We start from the raw sequence: 20,465 nt of genomic DNA, 5'->3' as shown, positions 1-20,465 counted from the left end.
TTAATCACAGGTTCAATCTATACTGAACACTAGAAGACTTTTCTTTTCCCCTACAATGGAATCCCCCCCCCCCCCCCCCCCTCTCTCTCTCTCTACAAACATAGCATCTTCAGATGCATTAATTGGAAGTCAGAAGTTGCCGGTTGATATGTTGATGCATACGTCTTTACAATTGCTACGTCGCAGTCATGGTTTTCTACGCTCTAATGTTTATCATTGAAAGTTTTACTGTTTCACATGTGAAAGAAAAAAAAATTATATCTCTATCTATGGGTAGTTAGGCACCAAATTTTTTTTTGCCCGGGGCTTCAAAAACCTCAAGATCGGCCCTATCTTTGTTTGCCACTTGGAAGTGGGCAACTGGCTGTGCTGCTACTCTTTGTGAAAGTATGTAGGTTAGTTTTTTTTTTTTTTTTTTTTTTTTTTTTTTTTTTTTGAAGTGGCTTATGTAGTTGTCAGATATATATATAAAGACACACACACACACACAAGCCCAATGGAGGAGGTCATCTCTCTCTGAAGCTAAGTGGGTTTCCTATATATAGTCATGTCTGCAGCATTGCCTAATATCTTTCCCGCCATAATTGTTCTACAACATATTTGTTTCCGTCGTTGCATGTTCATAATCCAGAATGGCTGCCACTACAAATTCTTAAACCAAGAAATACGTACTGAAGTGCCAAACTATTGTTCATAATATGCACTTAACTTCTTTTTTTGATCTGTCAGCTCTAACACTCTTGTGGATATGAAGTTGTTGATATCCAAATTTCCACAAGTTCAAATTTAACTAGTGACAAGCAAAAGGGACGAGTCATCAACCTCGTGACCTAATCAGGCCTTCAAGCAAGCCCACTTCATGTCAAAGGAAGCCATCTAGTTAGCAAGAGATACGATAGGCCCAAATTCTCAAATGACTAACATGCATTTTAAAAGAAACCGACACGCTAGTTTACCATGTGATACGCGTAGACCCAAGCTACGTTTGGGATACGGAAGGGTGTGGTGTGGAAGGTAACGGATTCTGTAAGGCCTATTGTTAAGTTAAGGCTCGTTGACAATCTTAGGCTTGGGGGCCAAAATTCATGCTTAAGGGGCTAAAATCTTAACAAAGGCTAGTAAAGAGATGAAAGCAGGCCCAGCAAAACTCAAAGCCCATTAGAATTATCTCCTTACCAAAAGCCTATTACAACAGCCTCTGGCCCAAGCCCGTTGAAACCATCTTCTTCCCCAAACCAGAATGTCGTTCTATCAAAATTGCTGCTGTGATTAATGATTCACCTTTTCTGGCAAGAACCCATAATCTATGGAGAAGCTTTGATTCATATACCCAGCAATCCCGTTTCAATTTCCAATAGCCCTCAAACTTTGTTATTACAATAGCAGAAAATAAGGGATTAGAATCCCTCAAAGATCACAGTAGCACAAAATCTGGGATCGTCACCATCGACCTTCACTTTCATAGCCAGACCCAGCTTTCACCCTTTTGGTTTCATGGGGAAAACAAAAACTGAATGCTTTAGAATGATCCCACCAAAATTGAGAATACCCCTTCAAAACCCTGGGTTCTTAACATGAATCTTCCCCGCCTATCTCCGCTATAAAAAGCGGGTTCATTACCGTTGGAAACCAAGCCACAACGACCTAGAAACATCAAGCAAGAGATCAAGCTCTATCTCTGAATCCCTAGCCATCAATTCCTCCCAATCAACCTTAACCCAAAACTCAGAAATCATGCCATTGCTGGAACTCTCTCTCTCTCTCTGCTAAACTCTCAGGCATCTAGCTCCCACACCATATCTACCTATAAGTTCTATTTTTGTGAAATTAACTCCAATCGCTACTGTTATCATCTACTCCAATCGCTGCTGTTATCATCTAGTCCAATAGCTGCTGTTATCATCTAGTCCAATAGCTGCTGTTATCTTCTAGTCCAATAGCTGCTGTTATCTTCTAGCGGGTTGCAACGAAGTTGTTCTCAGATCCAACCTTTGAACAATTTTGGGCCTAGTCTCACTTAATCAAGAGGGTCTTGCTGCAAAAGGTCCAAAACACAAAATCACCCTCACAGAAGTATATCAACCAATGTAAAAATTTTGGAAAGTTTATCTCATAGTGGTCCAACTCTCTTTAGGGAAGTATAGGTGTATAAAGGGTTGACCGCTTTTGTTGATGTCAAAACGACGGCGGATCGAGTTAATGTTTTTACATAGTACCTATTAATATGCCATATATAGATGGAAAATTCTACAATATGTTAACGTATGACATGCATACAATTGCCTTAAAAGTGGTAAAATGAGTCCTCAAAATAGTAATATTAGTTCTCAAAGTAGTAACATGAGTCCTTAAAGTGGTAAATTTTCTTAGTTACCACATGAGTTCTCAAAATAGTAATATTAGTCCTCAAAGTGGTAACATGAGTCCTTAAAGTGGTAAATTTTCTTAGTTTACCATATGAGTCCTAAAAATAGTAATATTAGCCCTCAAAGTGATAACATGAGTCCTTAAAGGGGTAAAAATTGATGTATGAGAAATGTTAACATACCATAGCTTTATGCATATATAGATAGGCAACATCAAATTTATTGATTTTCAATTTAAGTTTTTTGAATTTCACAAAATCCTTATATGGCTACTAATATTGTCAACTTGTTTATTAGATATATGAAATAAGTATACATTCCATGAGCAACAAGGTGGAGGAAATAGAATTTATCAAAATTGACCGTTAGATGTTGTCATGATAAGAAGAAAAGATTATGGTAAAAATTTTAGATATTTTTGTTGTTTCGATCTTGATCTACTGGGTCAACTTTAAACCCCATGTCACGCCCGAATTTTGAATAACAACTTCAAATCCGAAACATGAATAATAACCAATACAAATAACGTCCTGAATTATTTTTTTTTAAACCAGCGTCTCGCAAATCATAATATAAACTCGTAGCAAACTATCTCTTGAGTCAAATATTACAATACCACCATAAATAAAAGTTACGCTCAAAAGAGTCTATAAAACACACCAAAATAGACCAAGTGCTGACGTCAACCCTGCTGCCCTACTCAGCTCGCTCTCCACCCTGATTATCCTGACCTGCAGGATTATCCGCTACACCGTTTGAATAGTGTACCAGGATTGCAACAACACAAAACCCGATAAGCTTTTTGCAAAGCTCGTGAGTAAATAAGAAATGAACGATTGATTTAATAAATCACAAGTCCTTTAATTAACTCAAGTAAACATCCAACAATCTCAACAATCACAAAGAAATATCAATCCAACACACAGGAAACAACATGGAACACATTTCCACAATCACCAAATCACAACTCTCGCCACTTTGGCACCTAATCACAACTATCGCCACTTTGGCACTACGTTAGAGCTCTAACCGCCTCGTTACTTTTGACACCTTGGCCTAGGGTCAAGCAACGGCACCTCCAGGTTAACTCAGTAACCGCGAACTTTGGACTATTTCATGTCCTCAGAACAATATATCCCCGTTATTATTTAACAGTCGAACTTTGGACCTCCCTGTCCTCAGAAGACATACACTCCGGTTATCATTAACCAAAGATCCTTGGACCATTCGATCCTCGGAATCCTACATTCTCTATCTTCTACTCAACTCACAAAATCAACATGCTTATCACCAACATTTATCACAATATTAACAACATAATAAAATCATTTATCAACATATTAAAATCATGTTATCACAATTCCACACCTCAATGTCACACCAATCAATATATATTCACGTAAATATATATATACGTAATCATCCACTCAGGAATGACCACTAATACCAACTATAGATCACACGTCAGAAAACCGTGAAATTCATTTTTTATATATTTAGAAACTCATTTTCTCAAAACCATTTTTCACACATAGCAATTAAATGTAAATAATGAAATTTGGTTCGTAAATGAATCACGTGAGATTTACTCACCTCTAAACTCCCGCTGCGTCTTCTTACAGCTCAAAAATACGATTCACAATCGTCCGCTAACAAATCCGTCAAACACCTAATCAAAACGATATTTAACTTAATGCACAATTCAAGAAATACACTTATACGAAGATCCAACGGTCGGATCTTCACCCGTGACCACTCAAAGTCATCGGGACAGTCCTACGAACTACAAGTCGATCGGACGGCCTGATCCTCACGGATTACAAACCAAATGATTGAAATCGTAAAATTCATAACTAAATCATACGATATCCAAAATTTAAGTGTTGCATGTTGAAATGATCGTATCGACATGTAGAACACAAAAATGGGCAGAAAATGCCCTTAAGATGGCCGGAAGTGGCCGGAAATGGTCGCCGAAATTAGAGGTAGAGCCGCCGCCGACCACCGCCTATGGTGTCGGGGCCGAGCTTTTCCTCTTCGTTTAATCATTTTGAGCAACTTTCATAACTAGATCGAAGTCAGAAAATGAACGCAAGTGGTCGAAAATACCTCAAACAGTCCGGTTTGGTCGGAAATTTTCCAAAAACCGGCGAGAGCTCCGACGAACGAGAAAACCTTCACTTCAGGTGCTGTCCTTCTTGGAGCTTGATCAGGAGGTTGAGGCGAGTTCAACAAGCCAAGAAACTCGAGTTTTGGTGGACAGTACAAGGAGAAATCGACGTTGAACTCAAAACGGGCTCAAACCGAAACCGTGCTCCCACTGCCGCTACAGGCCACGAGGCGGCACAAGGCTTCCACCGGCAGCTGTGCAAGGTCAAGGCGAAGCTAAAGGAAGTGGTTTGGTGGCTGGAGGAGGAAGAAAAGAGCCAGAGAAGAAAAGCTCTGTTTTCGGCTAGGGGAGAGGAGAGAGAGAAGAAACCGTGCGGCTGCCAAAAACGGAAACCCTAAATTTGGAAACTTTCCATTTATATATATATACCCAATTTGGCAACTTTTCCAAATGCTATAAGTTCTTCATACTAACTCTGATTCTTGCGTTCCACATATGTACGAACTCGTATCGATGAGCTCTACAACTTTCGTGAAGGAAGTTTTCCCAAATTACATACGTACAAAAAGTCGATTTTAGTGACCCCCCCTAATTAACGTTTGTTTTGAAAATAAACTCATTCGAAACCAAATTTCTCACACAACCACATACGAATCATGCCCAAAATTCATACATCATACAATTAAACAAACATCGAATTACAAAACATTTAACTGAGAATTCTGGGTCTTCACAGTCTACCCTCCTTAAAGGAATTTCGTCCCGAAATTCAGGCACACTCATCGACGAACAACTGTGGATATCTCGATCTCATATCCGATTCCAACTCCCAAGAAGCATCACCCTCATCATGGTGACTCCACAAAATCTTGACCAAATCAACCTCCTTCCTACGAAGCCTCTTCGTGGACCTATCTAAGATACAAACAGGTTCAACGACGAATGTCACCTCCGGATTCACCTCGATAGCACCATGATCAATCACATGGGTCTCATCTCGAATGTACTTCCTGAGAATAGATACATGGAAGACATTGTGTACCCCGGACATGCTAACAAGTAAAGCAAGCCGGTATGCCAAGTCTCCGACCCTTTCTAGAATCTCAAAAGGTCCAACATATCTCGGTGCCAACGTACCCTTCTTGCCAAATCTCACCACACCTTTCATAGGTGAGACTTTCAAGAACACATGGTCACCCACCACAAACTCTAACGGTCTTCTCTTCAGATCGGCATAGCTCTTCTGTCTACTCTGTGTAGTACGGATCCTGTCTCGGATGGTCGTAACCTTCTCCGTAGTCTCCCAAACAAGCGCAGGACCCAAGAGCTCCTTCTCTCCAACATCCGCCCAACATATAGGAGTCCTACACGGCCTACCATAAAGAGCCTCATATGGAGCCATACCGATACTGGAGTGATAGCTGTTGTTGTAGGCAAACTCTACCAATGGTAGATAATCCACCCAACTTCCCTTGAAGTCCAAAACACAAGCTCTAAGCATATCTTCCATCACCTGGTTCACTCTCTCTGTTTGCCCATCAGTTTGTGGATGAAATGCAGTGCTCATAGCCAAAGATGTGCCAAAGGCCTTATGGAATCTACGCCAAAATTCTGAGGTGAAACGAGCATCCCGATCAGAGACAATCGTTACAGGCACACCATGAAGCTTCACTATCTCATCAAGACACAACTTACACAATGCATCACCTGAGTAAGTCTTCGCCACAGGAAGAAAGTGTGTTGACTTTTTCAATCGGTCAACAATCACCCAAATAGAGTCATAACTTTGTCTAGATCTAGGCAATCCGGTCACAAAGTCCATGGAGATCTCTTCCTATTTCCATACTGGAATCGGCAAAAGTTTCAACATTCTTGCAGGCCTTTGATGCTCTACCTTCACCCGCTGACAAGTACGGCACCTAGATACATACTCAGCCACATCCCTCTTCATCCCAATCCACCAAAACTGTCTTCGTAGGTCCATATACATCTTGGTACTCCCTGGGTGTACCGTATATCGAGATCGATGTGCTTCCCGCATGACCTCATCCTTGAGGTTATCACCGCCTGGAACATACAATTTCAATCGAAATCTCAATCCACCATCAGCTCCAACTGTCCACTCAGAGGGACCTTCCTCGTTGGCATCAAGAATCATATCAGAAATCACCATTTGAGCAAACTCATCATGTGTCTGACTCTGAATGATCCTAGAAATCAAAGTCGGCTATAGAGTGATACTACCGAGAAAGATTCCTTGTCCTTATCCTGTGGGCTTAAGGTCAAACTCAGATACAGTATCCAACATAAGCCACTCCTGAACCATAAGAGATGCTACAATTCCCCTAGTTTTCCTGCTCAAAGCATCCGCCACTACATTGGCCTTTCCGGGATGATACTCCAAGGTGAAATCATAATCTTTGATGAGCTCCATCTATCTTCTCTGCCTCATGTTCAACTCCTTCTGAGAGAATAGATACTTCAAACTCTTATGATCAGAAAAGAGTTCGAACTTCTCACCATATAGATAATGCCTCCAAATCTTCAAGGCAAAAACCACTGCAGCTAGCTCTAGATCATGAGTGGGGTAGTTTCGCTCATGCACCTTCAACTGTCTAGAGCCGTAAGCAACAACCTTACCATGCTGCATCAACACACAGCCCAAACCCTGATGCGAAGCATCACTGTAAATAACTAAACCACCGCCACTAGTTGGAATAGTCAACACTGGAGCTGTAGTCAATCTAGCCTTCAGCTCATTGAACACCTTCTCACAATCATCAGTCCACACGAACTAAGTGTCCTTCCTTGTCAACTTGGTCAAAGCCGAAGCAATACTAGAAAACCCCTCAATGAATCGCCTGTAGTACCCTGCCAATCCACGGAAACTACGAATCTCTGTAACGGTAGTAGGGCGACTCTAACCCATCACTGCTTCAACCTTCGAAGGGTCCACAGAAACTCCATCCTTCGAAACTACATGACCAAGAAACTTGACCTCCCTTTGCCAAAATTCACACTTCTCAAACTTTGCATACAACTTTTCCTTTCTCAAAATCTGCAGCACCATTCGTAAATGTTTCTCATGCTAGTCGGACGACTTTGAATAAATCAAGATGTCGTCAACGAACACCACCACAAACTGATCTAAGTAAGGACTAAACGTGCGGTTCATCAAGTCCATGAATGCTGCAGGTGCATTAGTTAGACCGAAAGGCATGACAAGAAATTCATAATGGCCATACCTGGTCCTGAATGCCGTCTTAGGAATATCCTCATCCTTCACCCTTAACTGATGATATCCAGATCTCAAATCAATTTTGGAGAACACCGTGGCCTCCCTAAGTTGATCGAACAAGTCATCAATCCTAGGCAAGGCATACCTATTCTTGATGACACCTTGTTCAGCTGCCGATAATCCACACATAAACGAAGCGAATTATCCTTTTTCTTCACAAACAGCAACAGTGCGCCCCAAGGAGAAACACTAGCCTGTATGAACCTTTGTGCAAGTAATCCCTCAATTTGAACCTTCAACTCCTGAAGTTCAGCTGGAGCCATCCGATAAGGTGCTCTCGATACAGGTGCAGTACCTGGTATCACATCGATGGAGAAGTCCATTACCCTTTTCGGAGGTAATCCTGGTGTCTCCTGGAACACATCAGCATACTCTGACACTATTGGAATCCCTGCAATCTCTGAAGTACTACCCACTGATTCGATGTGTGCCAAGATCCCTGCCCTCATGGCGACGTCAGATCTCAGGCAACGATAATGAAACACTGGTTGCCCAGGGGCATGGAAAGACACAATCATTCTAAAACAATCAATCACTGCATAGTTCGGACTCAACCAATCCAAACCTAAAATCACATCATATGTGTGATCTGGAATCACAATCAAAGATGCAATGAACTCTCTACCACAAATTATAATAGGACAATCATCATAAAACATACTAAGCTCCAGAGAGACGCAAAGTGGCGATGTAACACACAAAGATCTAGTAAGCGGTATAGCAATCAAACTTAAAACATCTACCAAAGAACTAGATATGAAAGAGTGGGAAGCTCCCGTATCAAACAATACTCTAGCAAGGTAGTTATAAACAGATAACGTACCTTCCACCCCCGTGCCTCTCTGGCCAATAGCAAAAACTCTAGCCGGTGCTGGTGGTAGTGGTCTCTGCTGGTTCCCCTGTACTCTACCCTGTGGTCAGGTACACTCCCTGAAATAGTGCCCTGCTTGTCCGCAGTTGAAGCACGTTCGGCCCTTAGGTTTTGTGCACACCCTAGAAACATGACCCGGTTCGCCGCAATTGTAGCATGTCAGTAATGTAGCTGGCGCTACCTGTCTGGTATGTGTTGCTCTAATAGGTGCATGTGTTGTTCTGGCGGGGGCCTGATGAGAATAAGTTATCCTAGCTGGAGCCTGTGGCTGGAAATGAATCCGTCGTCGCTTCCAAGACCCATCTCTATAATCTCTAGAACTGCTGCTCCCCGCAATGGCCTTTCCCTTTCCCAGGGAATCTCTCTCAACTGCCTGAACAGTCTGGCGAGGCGGTTTCTCCCGCTCCAGTAACATTGCCTTCGCCACTATCTGAGCCATAGTTGGCAACTCAAACGATGCCACAATAATACAAAGATCATCATTTAGCCCTCGTTGAAAATGCACAGCCAACCTCTGTGTGTCCCATGGTCGCACAAAGTGATACAACCGAGAGAACTCTGCCTCATAGTCCCTGACAGTCATCATTCCCTGAGTTATATCAAGAAACTCCTTCTCTAACTGCTCTATTACAGCTCTGGGAAAGTACTTCTCTTTGAAACGTCTTTCAAATTCTGCCCAGGACATGGCAGTCACATCCTCAGTCCTCTCAACATACTCCCACCAAACTCTTGCCTCATCTTGCAACATGAAGGTGGTAATCTCCCTTTTCTCAACATCAGTACAGATGACCATTCTGAAATAGTTCTGCATATTCCTGATCCACTGATCAGCCTCCAAATGATCTGTACCCCTTTAAAAGGGACAGCTCCCAGCTTGGAGATCCCCTCTTTGGCCACTCTTGCCAGGTGTGTAACATCCACAAATTCCGCTACTGGTGGGGTAGGCTGCTCAACAAAAGGCGCCTCCATCTCTTCCTCATATACTTCAACACGAGGAATCTCGCCCCTACCTCAGCCTCTACCTCTACCTCGACCCCTACCTCTGCCTCCCACAATATCCATTACCTAAGGAGCATAGCATGCCTGGTTAATACATGTATAACACTTAAAACACAGCATAAGTCAATACAAGTCCATATTAACCAAGGTACTAACACTGAGGTTAATTCAACTCCTAATACGTCCTAACGTCCTAGACAACTCCTAACACTCCCACATACCCAATGACATTGTCAATACCAAAGAGCACATGATGGGGATCCGCTGCAGACGGGCCATCACTCGGAAGGTATTAACATATCACCAAATATGTACCTTATGCTCTGATACCAAACTGTCACGCCCGAATTTTGAATAACAAATTCAAATCCGAAACATGAATAATAACCAATACAAATAACGTCCTGAATTATTTTTTTTTTAAACCAGCGTCTCACAAATCATAATATAAACTCGTAGCAAACTATCTCTCGAGTCAAATATTACAATACCACCATAAATAAAAGTTACGCTCAAAAGAGTCTATAAAACACACCAAAATAGACCAAGTGCTGACGTCAACCGTGCTGCCCTACTCAGCTCGCTCTCACTACTAGAATTTTGCCCAAAGGGCACCCATAGAGGCCACTGATATTCAAGCAGTGCTGTTTGTGATTTGGGTGCCACTGATGGGGAAAACGGTGTTATTTTTTTGGGTATGCCACGGACGACGGTGGGAATTTGACAAAAAAAGAGGGCCCATTAATTTTTTAATACCAAGAATGACCAAAAAAGAATTTATAATAATTTTTTAATTCCAAAAAAGAAAATATCGGTGCCCATCTCTGTCTCCCTTTGGTATTCTCTCATCGACTAGGTCTAACACACACACACTCTCCCATCTCTCTCCTCTCTCCTCCCAAGTTCTTCACCACCCGCCCCAAAATTTTCTAGATCTACAAAAATTTCAAAAATCAGTCAGACGCCGATTAGTTCTTCGCCTCAAACTCCGGATCTCCCACTCTCCTCGGTCCCTAGTCTCTGGCTTTCTCGCTCAATGGTTACCTCATCTCTGTTTTGGTGTCGCTATCAGTCCTTTTCCATAGAAAATGAATTCGGGATAACCAGCCAGCCTACCGCATGGTTATATTACTTTTCTTTTTCTTCTGTTGTTTTTGCTACAGCCGAATCTAGAGATTCACAGAAAATATTAATTCTCAATTTTATTTTAATTTTCCAAATGTTTGTTCTCAATATGGAGGAAGATAGTTTTGGTTAACATGTCTTTTATGCAAGTCTGATTTTGCTTATTATTTTTCCTGCAAAAATCACTTTATATTGGGTCTACTGGTCTGCATGTCCGTTTGGTTCAATTTCTGAAATATTTGGTTGATTACTTATTTTGAAATTATTGTTCTCTGATGCTATGAGTCACTTAATAGCAAAAGGTACTCTAACTATCCATGGGCAAAGAAATCCGCTTTCATGTCTGAGAAAATCTAAGCATGAGGGAGTTGTAGTGATTTGTAATGGAGTATAAATGGTGATTTAATTAATATATTAGGGCAGCATTTAGACATTAATGTTTGATTACATTGTTACCTATCAGTGTTCTAAAGGTGCATGATATTGGGTTAATTTTGTTTCATTTGTACGCACTTGTTTTATAGAAGATTTAGGTTATAATTTTGGTTGTTTTTATGGACACGTATGCTATAAACTTTGATTGGTAGAGAACCTTGTTATTCAGCTTACCATTAGAATTGGGTATCATATTTATTTTTAGGGATGCAACCTCAGGAGTACACTCTGCAGAATTGGGGCTGTTGCTATACATGTCATGAAATCGAGGTATCATGGTGTAGTGCATGTCACCTATAGGAAACATTACATTTATATTAAAGAATGCAGTGTAGTAAATAAAAATTCTTATTGTGGTTTCTTTCCAATAATCTGTGTTTGAATCCTCAGTAAATTTTTTGGACCATTGTCTTTGTTTATCTGGGATTTTGTCTCTTTAGATGTTTTGACTATGATTTCTTTCTTAGAAGTAGTTCTTTCCTAATGCACTACACTTGCATTTATATAAGTTGTTTTTATTTCATATGCCTAGTGAAAGGTGCCTGGTCCTTTAATCATATTAGTGTAGTAATTGAAGTACTTTGATTTTTTTTTTATTGTAATGTACTTTTCCCTTGATTTTCGTATCATCTGTCTATACTTATCAACTTATGAAAATTTGCTATTTTGTGGTTTCAAATTGCAGGTTATGATGAATACCATAAAAGTTGCTTCCAAAAGTACATTGGAAAGAAAACTTGAAAACTAATGATCACTCCATTTATTACTCTCTTATGTGCCTTATTGGAGTCATCAGCAGGTGTGTGATCGGTTTGTCTGTTTATAATTTGGCCATATATAGCTAAAAAGTATCATCTCCTTCAAATTCTTTTTTGAGTGTTCTACATTGTGAACTTTGTTCTTCATCATATTTGCTTTTTGACTGAGGTCACAACTCTCTTTTTGATCTTTTTTCTTGGATATGTAGAAAGCTAATAAGTATTGTTGCTTCTGACAGATATGCCCCCTATTGTTGTTCATGTGACCGATCGTTTAGTTTATGGTCCAATTTGCACTGGGCAATTGTGTTCATTCTGGTTGAAGGTAATATACTTGTGGATTATTGTTTCATCCATCTTTGCTTTGTTTTCTGACTCTGGTGTAAAATTCACACTTAATGTGTTCATTTTTATGTTTTCTCCTTTCTGGTACCCTTTTAGCTGTAGAATGTGCACGGAATGCTCCTGATGGTACCTTGGTGCATTCTTTGATGGGTCACAGTGAATCTGCAAGTAGTCTGGGATGTGAGTTTCCAGATTCCTTATTCTACTTGGAATTAAGTTTTCTGTTCTTGAATGTTTTACTTGGGATATGTGTGCCTGGGTGGTTATGTATTTTGCCAATGTCGCAAATGATTTTCAATGATTACTTACTGTAGTTCTATACACTTGTTAATGCTTTCATGAGATCGACTCCCCATCCTCTAATACTTTTATTGCTGTGATATTCTTTTTTTCTGAACTGTAGGTACCTATTCAATTCTCAATTGCTTTGAAGGGTTGCACTTGCAGGTATGACCGTATGAGTTATTATACTTTCCTACATGGGGTGGCTTCTTTACCATAAGTTATCATGTAGAAAATGGGGTGGCTTCTTTACCATAAGTTATTATGCTTTTCTACATGGGGTGGCTTCTTTATCACAAGTTATTATGCTTTTGTAATTTGGGGCACTTAGAATTAGACTGATATATATTTTTCTTTTCAAGATTTGGTTTAGTATGTAGACAAATGGTGACAGGATTGTACTTGGTGTTGTGTATGTTCACACATAAGTCCATATATAGCCTACTAAGTGTTTAAGATTTTGCAGGCGGGACTTCGAAAGTTGGACAGAGCTAAAGACCAGAGAGGGTCTTCATAGAGCGCAAAGTGTTAGTACTCGAACTTAATGTTTAATTTCAGATGTTCAGTATACTTGGAATCATTAAATGTATTTTATTGTTAATTATTTTGTTATTATCAGTAGTGTGTATTACCATGTATTGTGAAATGCTATAATATGATGACCAGGAAGATAAAAGGAAAAAGAAGAAAATCTCTACTGTGGGGCCATTTTTATGAAGAAAAAAAAAATGGCACCACCTTTTAAAAAAAAATATTTGGTGCACGTTTCCCACCATTCTAAGAGTTGCTAATTGAAGACATAAATGGTGTAAAAGATGACGTGGCAAGTAATGTGAGGGGGTGATGTGATAACCATGTTAGGTGGGTAAAAGTTTTTCCACCGATAATGTATTGGTGCCTTTTAGAGCAAAGGAAACTGGAACAAAGGGCACTCTCAAGTTTTGGGTGGCTGCATAGTGGCTAATGAAGATTTTGGTGGCTTTTGTGAACAATGACCACCCTTAATGGAGGGTGTCCTTTGCCCAATTTTGTAGTAGTGTCTCCACCCTGATTATCCTGACCTGCAGGATTATCCGCTACACCGTTTGAATAGTATACCGGGATTGCAACAACACAAAACCCGATAAGCTTTTTGCAAAGCTCGTGAGTAAATAAGAAATGAACGATTGATTTAATAAATCACAAGTCCTTTAATTAACTCAAGTAAACATCCAACAATCTCAACAATCACAAAGAAATATCAATCCAACACACAGGAAACAACATGGAACACATTTCCACAATCACCAAATCACAACTCTCGCCACTTTGGCACCTAATCACAACTATCGCCACTTTGGCACTACGTTAGAGCTCTAACCGCCTCGTTACTTTTGACACCTTAGCCTAGGGTCAAGCAACGGCACCTCCAGGTTAACTCAGTAACTCGCGAACTTTGGACTATTTCATGTCCTCAGAACAATATATCCCCGTTATTAGTTAACGGTCGAACTTTGGACCTCCCTGTCCTCAGAACACATACACTCCGATTATCATTAACCAAAGATCCTTGGACCATTCGATCCTCGGAATCCTACATTCTCTATCTTCTACTCAACTCACAAAATCAACATGCTTATCACCAACATTTATCACAATATTAACAACATAATAAAATCATTTATCAACATATTAAAATCATGTTATCACAATTCCACACCTCAATGTCACACCAATCAATATATATTCACGTAAATATATATATATATATATACGTAATCATCCACTCAGGAATGACCACTAATACCAACTATGGATCACACGTCAGAAAACCGTGAAATTCATTTTTTATATATTTAGAAACTCATTTTCTCAAAACCATTTTTCACACATAGAAATTAAATGTAAATAATGAAATTTGGTTCGTAAATGAATCACGTGAGATTTACTCACCTCTAAACTCCCGCTGCGTCTTCTTACAGCTCAAAAATACGATTCACAATCGTCCGCTAACAAATCCGTCAAACACCTAATCAAAACGATATTTAACTTAATGCACAATTCAAGAAATACACTTATACGAAGATCCAACGGTCGGATCTTCACCCGTGACCACTCAAAGTCATCGGGACAGTCCTACGAACTACAAGTCGATCGGACGGCCTGATCCTCACGGATTACAAACCAAATGATCGAAATCGTAAAATTCATAACTAAATCATACGATATCCAAAATTTAAGTGTTGCATGTTGAAATGATCGTATCGACATGTAGAACACAAAAATGGGCAGAAAATGCCCGTAAGATGGCCGGAAGTGGCCGGAAGTGGCCGGAAATGGTAGCCGGAATTAGAGGCAGAGCCGCCGCCGACCACCGCCTATGGTGTCGGGGCCGAGCTTTTCCTCTTTGTTTAATCATTTTGAGCAAGTTTCATAACTAGATCGAAGTCAGAAAATGAACGCAAGTGGTCGAAAATACCTCAAACAGTCCGGTTTGGCCGGAAATTTTACAGAAACCGGCGAGAGCTCCGACGAACGAGAAAACCTTCACTTCAGGTTTTGTCCTTGTTGGAGCTTGATCAGGAGGTTGAGATGAGTTCAACAAGCCAAGAAACTCGAGTTTTGGTGGCCGGTACAAGGAGAAATCGACGTTGAACTCAAAACGGGCTCAAACCGAAACCGTGCTCCCGCAGCCGTTACAGGCCACGAGGCGGCACAAGGCTGCCACCGAAAGGTGCGCAAGGTCTAGGTGAAGCTAAAAGAAGTGTTTTGGTGTGATTTGGTGGCCGGAGGAGGAAGAAAAGAGCCGGAGAAGAAAAGCTCTGTTTTCGGCTCGGGGAGAGGAGAGAGAGAAGAAACCGTGCGGCTGCCAAAAACAAAAACCCTAAATTTGGAAACTTTCCATTTATACCCAATTTGGCAACTTTTCCAAATGCTATAACTTCTTCATACTAACTCCGATTCTTGCGTTCCGCATATGTACGAACTTGTATCGACGAGCTCTACAACTTTCGTGAAGGAAGTTTTCCCAAATTACATATGTACAAAAAGTCGATTTTAGTGACCCCTCCTAATTAACGTTTGTTTCAAAAATAAACTCATTCGAACCAAATTTCTCACACAGCCACATACGAATCATGTCCAAAATTCATACATCATACAATTAAACAAACATCAAATTACAAAACATTTAACTGAGAATTCCGGGCCTTCACACCCCAAGTACCACTTAAAACGCTCATAACTAGTCCTTCGCAACTTACTTTTGTTCAATCTATCAGCTCTTTCACTCTCATGGGTATGAGCTATATCAACCAATGTAAAAATTTCAAAGAGTTTATATTCTAGTGGTTGAGCTCCCCTTAGGGAAGTGTAAGTATATAAAAGATTGACCTCTTTGTTTGATGTCAAAATGACAGCAGATCTAGTAAATTTTTTTTACTAAGTACCTATTAATACACTATAAATAGATGAGTAATGTCAAATTTATCAATTTTCAGTTTCAATTTAAGACAACATTTATCAGTTTACGAGCAATTTTACAAAATTGACGACAAATGTGTTCTACAAGTAGTAAATCTTCATAGTTCATACCAAATAGAGCATGTGTTATCATTCATGTAATAGAGTTCTCAAATGTGTCATTGGGTGATATCTTGTGTAATGTTCACTATTGAGAAAATAGTTACATCTTTGACATTGATTATTATGAATATAAGGACAATTGATCAAAAATATTGTGATAAATGTCCTATTTTTGGTAATTACAAGGTCTAAGACAACATTTACTAGTTTATGAACTATTTTACAAAATTGATGACAAATGTGTTCTACATATGGTAAAATCTTCATATTTCATACCAAATAGAGCATGTGTCCTCATTCACGTAATATGGTTCTCGAATGTGTAACTGGATAGTATTTTGTGTAATGTTCCGTATTGAGAAAATAGTTACATCTTTTGGATCGATTATTACGAATGTAAGGACAAATGATCAAAAATATTGTAATAACTGTCCTATTTTTGGTAATTACAAGGTCTAAGACAACGTTTACTAGTTTATGAACTATTTTACAAAATTGATGACAAATGTGTTCTACATATGGTAAATCTTCATATTTCATACCAAATAGAGCATATGTCCTCATTCATGTAATAAAGTTCTCGAATGTGTAATTGGGTGGTATCTTGTGTAATGTTCCGTATTTAGAAAACAGTTACATCTCTGACATCGATTATTACGAATGTAAGGACCAATGATAAAAAAAATATTATAATAAATGTCCTATTTTTGGTAATTACAAGGTCTAAGACAACATTTACTAGTTTATGAACTATTTTACAAAATTGACGACAAATGTGTTGTACAAGTGGTAAATCTTCATATTTCATACCAAATAGAGCATGTGTCCTCATTCACGTAATATGGTTCTCGAATGTGTAACTGGGTAGTATTTTGTGTAATGTTCCGTATTGAGAAAATAGTTACATCTCTTGGATTGATTATTACGAATGTAAGGACAAATGATCAAAAATATTGTAATAACTGTCCTATTTTTTGTAATTACAAGGTCTAAGACAACATTTACTAGTTTATGAACTATTTTACAAAATTGAAGACAAATGTGTTCTTCAAATGGTAAGTTTTAATATTCATACTAAATAGAGCATGTGTCCTTAATCACATAATTTACTTCTCAATTGTGTAATTGGGGTTGTACCTTGTGTAATCTTCCTCATTGAGAAAATAATTACATCTCTGACAACACAACTTTTCAATTACCATTGACACCCTAGAAATTGTATGTAAGTACTTGACTATAAGTAAAAAGATTATGCGAGGACAGTAAAATCATTTCTAGTGTGTATTAATTTGTAAGACCAATATGTATGCATTGATCATTCAGATATCACCAACCCAATCTCTCATGCAAATAAATAAATAAATAAATAAATAAAATCTAAAAGATATTATCCGATCAAGTAGTTTAGGCTTTCAATACCATATGTTATACGACTAGAAGTACCTTGTAGATCCCGTCATATCACATACATTTATCCTCACTCTCTCTCTAGGTTTTAGAGAGAGAAAACATATCTGAGAACTACTTCCCCCTCCCCCTTCTCTCTTGCCCAGATCTTGATCCACCCGGATTTAGATCGACGGCTTCAGAGTTGGGGGCGGGTCTATTGTTAAGGCTTTATCACAGGTTCCTTTCACCTCCATTTTTCAAGCTTTTTCAGATCCTTTCTCACCCTTGTGGTCTTGTGGTGATATTTTGTACCCTTTGTGGTGATTTTCTGGCTATGTCCAGATCAGGAGGACCTTGTTCCTCGAATTTTCTTTTCCTTTTTTCACATTGTCAACTGTTCTCATATGTTTCCAGATCTAAGATCATTCGACCTCCTAACATGGCATCTCTCTCTACCTCAAACCTCCAAGAGGATTCGTATGGCTGCGATTATAAAGTGCAGGTCACTTACCTCGGCAAGTATGGGTGCTCACGCATGGGTTTTCCACACCCCATTCTCCATCGTCCTTGTTCTTATTCTTGTTCTACATGTTGGTTCTCGGTTCCATCTCTGCAGCCATGGTTCTTTCTTGAGATGTGTCTTTGTGGTGGAGGGAATGATTTTGTTTTGAGGGATCTTCTCCCCTTAGATGTTGGGTGTCACATGGTTTATGTTTTGGGATTCAATTCGCATCGGACAATCAGTATAGTACTCGAAGCTTTTCTGCTTCCGGTGGCATTTCAAAGGCGTCTTGCAGTTGACGGCACATGGATTACAATAGCTAGGGTTTCTGTATTGTATCGGGCCTCTTATTGGGCCTCTATTCTAGTTTTTAGTTTTTTAAGGTTTAATTTCCTTATACTAGCTCTTTATTTGAGCATAGGTGGAAATTAAGTTTCCTTTTATTATTAGTTCGATTGGGCTTGTCCATCGGACTTTATGTTGTTGTTCTATTTTCAGCCGTTCGGGCTTGCTTTGGGGCAGCTTAAATGATTCCCCATTACCAAAAAAAAAAAAAAGTACCTTGTAGATATTGACAAGAGAATATGGGACACATTCTTCCAGAGCCGCCTGCACAGTACGGATGTTTAAATTTCAAAGGGAACGAACAGAACCCTTCTTCTAGTTACATCGCACCTACCATCCAAAGTTCCAAACACTATTTACATACCCTAATCCTTTCATTTTCTCAAAATTCACTTCCACCCCCATATATTTCCCAATTGTCAATCATTTTGGAGCTTCATAACTATCTCTTTCTCTCTGGTGCTGTAAAATTATGAATAGCTAGTAAAATTAACCAAACTAAATACGTGTTTTCACAACAATTAACAGAAAACAAGTCACAGGACGAAAGGAGATGTCAACGAAAGTGTGCTTTTTTGAACTTAATCATAAGGCTCCCTATTAAACTATCAAACTTTATATGAGCATTTCCCATTTCTATGGCCCAAGTCATATATAGCAACATAGAAGGTGAGAATAATAAATACAATGATGTATAGGGAGACAATAGCAAAGTTCCCTAGTCAAAGTTCTGCATAAAAAGGCCTTAAGCTGCGCTATGGAAGCTCATTCCAAGAAAATGGCAGAAGTCAAGCTCTTCAGAACATGGTCAAGCCCTTTTGCTTTGAGGACAGTCTGGGCACTGAAGCTCAAAGTTGTCCAATATGATACCATCTTTGAAGATCTCTCAAACAAAAGCCCTTTGCTTCTTCAATACAACCCTGTTCATAAGAAGGTTCCAGTGCTTGTGCACAATGGAAAATCAGTTGCTGAATCATTTGTGATCCTTGAATACATTGAAGAAACATGGAAACAGAACCCTTTGCTATCCGAAGATCCTCACGAAAGAGCCGCTGCACGCTTTTGGGCAAAATTTGGTGATGAAAAGGTAACCCAGCTGAACTACTACTATTTCTTAGCATAATCAGAATTTACTTGAACACTAGTATCGTATGGAGTTTTGAGATCAATAATATTCTATACAAGAGATGAGTAATTTTGATGGAGAATTCAATTTTTTCAATTATCTAATTAGGTTTGTGATTTTACATGAAGGTATTGCCATCTATTTGGGAAGCCTTCAACAGTGAAGGGAAAGAGCAAGAGGAAGGTATTGTGAAGGCCAAGGAGAACTTGAAGTACTTGGAAGAGGAGCTAAAGGGGAAGAAATTCTTTGGGGGAGAGAATATTGGATTTGCAGATATTGCACTTGGATGGCTTGCAGAATATGAGAATGTGTTTGAAGAGGTAGCTAGCATGAAAGTGATAGCAGAAGATGAGTTTCCATTGTTATCAGAATGGAAAAGGACTTTTGCAGATGCTCCTATAATCAAAGAGAATTGGCCTCCCAGAGACAAGCTTGTCACCAAATTTCTGGCTCACCGAGAGGCCAACCTCTTGCAAAAGGTTCCTAAATGAAATGGTTTGTGAGACCAGAGAAGAATAGCAGCAGAAGAGTACATGAAAATCTGTGTTTCCAAATGCAATTCAAACTCCAGTATCATATACTCATAAAAGGCATATAAAATTTCCTTTTTGTCAGATGACATTAGTATGAACTAAATAAAAGGTTCTTGCCAACTACATTTCAATTATCAAACACGAAACAGGGAATGTTCTGTCAATGATTAATGTCCTAGAACTCATTTGCTAGCCAAACTAGGTACTGAAGAGATTAGGAACTAGATGCAAATTCAGAAGAAGTATCCTGAAACATGATAAGGAATCAAATACATTTGCATGAAACAAGGTTGCATATATATGGCACAGTAAGCTAAAAGATACCATGAAAAATCAGTCATATATATATATATATATATATATATATATTCATTATAAACTGTGAAAACTATGGAGCCATATATAATAAAAAAAAAA

General features: G+C 39.2%; 2 protein-coding genes across 2 annotated transcripts; one reads left to right on the top strand and one right to left on the bottom strand.

Annotated features, from left to right (window-relative positions):
- Window positions 1-7,564: 7,564 nt before the first annotated feature.
- Window positions 7,565-9,438, bottom strand: LOC112165018. Its single transcript, XM_024301395.1, has 4 exons — window positions 8,827-9,438; window positions 8,598-8,685; window positions 7,876-8,339; window positions 7,565-7,768 (listed from the first exon to the last, which is right to left on the bottom strand). Exons 1-4 carry the CDS (start codon window positions 9,436-9,438, stop codon window positions 7,565-7,567), a joined length of 1,368 nt encoding a protein of 455 aa, XP_024157163.1.
- A 9,673-nt stretch (window positions 9,439-19,111) lies between these two features.
- LOC112173019 (probable glutathione S-transferase) lies at window positions 19,112-20,187 on the top strand. The gene is made up of 2 exons (XM_024310566.2): window positions 19,112-19,476; window positions 19,644-20,187. The coding sequence occupies exons 1-2, from the start codon at window positions 19,147-19,149 to the stop codon at window positions 20,004-20,006; spliced, it is 693 nt and encodes a 230-aa protein (XP_024166334.1). The 5' UTR covers window positions 19,112-19,146; the 3' UTR covers window positions 20,007-20,187.
- Window positions 20,188-20,465: the final 278 nt, after the last annotated feature.

The sequence above is a fragment of the Rosa chinensis genome, chromosome 1, assembly GCF_002994745.2.
Source record: "Rosa chinensis cultivar Old Blush chromosome 1, RchiOBHm-V2, whole genome shotgun sequence".
Classification (NCBI taxonomy): domain Eukaryota; kingdom Viridiplantae; phylum Streptophyta; class Magnoliopsida; order Rosales; family Rosaceae; genus Rosa; species Rosa chinensis.
Note: the sequence above shows the minus strand (reverse complement) of the source record. Positions and strands in the feature narration are given on the sequence as shown.

Coding starts and splice junctions, on each gene's coding strand:
- LOC112173019 (XM_024310566.2), top strand. CDS start 19,147: ATGGAAGCTCATTCCAAGAAAATGGCAGAAGTCAAGCTCTTCAGAACA. Junction 19,477..19,643: donor CAAAATTTGGTGATGAAAAG/GTAACCCAGCTG, acceptor TTTTACATGAAG/GTATTGCCATCTATTTGGGA.
- LOC112165018 (XM_024301395.1), bottom strand. CDS start 9,438: ATGGTCATCTGTACTGATGTTGAGAAAAGGGAGATTACCACCTTCATG. Junction 8,686..8,826: donor GAGCAACACATACCAGACAG/GTAGCGCCAGCT, acceptor ACCTGACCACAG/GGTAGAGTACAGGGGAACCA. Junction 7,769..7,875: donor ATTATCGGCAGCTGAACAAG/GTGTCATCAAGA, acceptor GGATATCATCAG/TTAAGGGTGAAGGATGAGGA.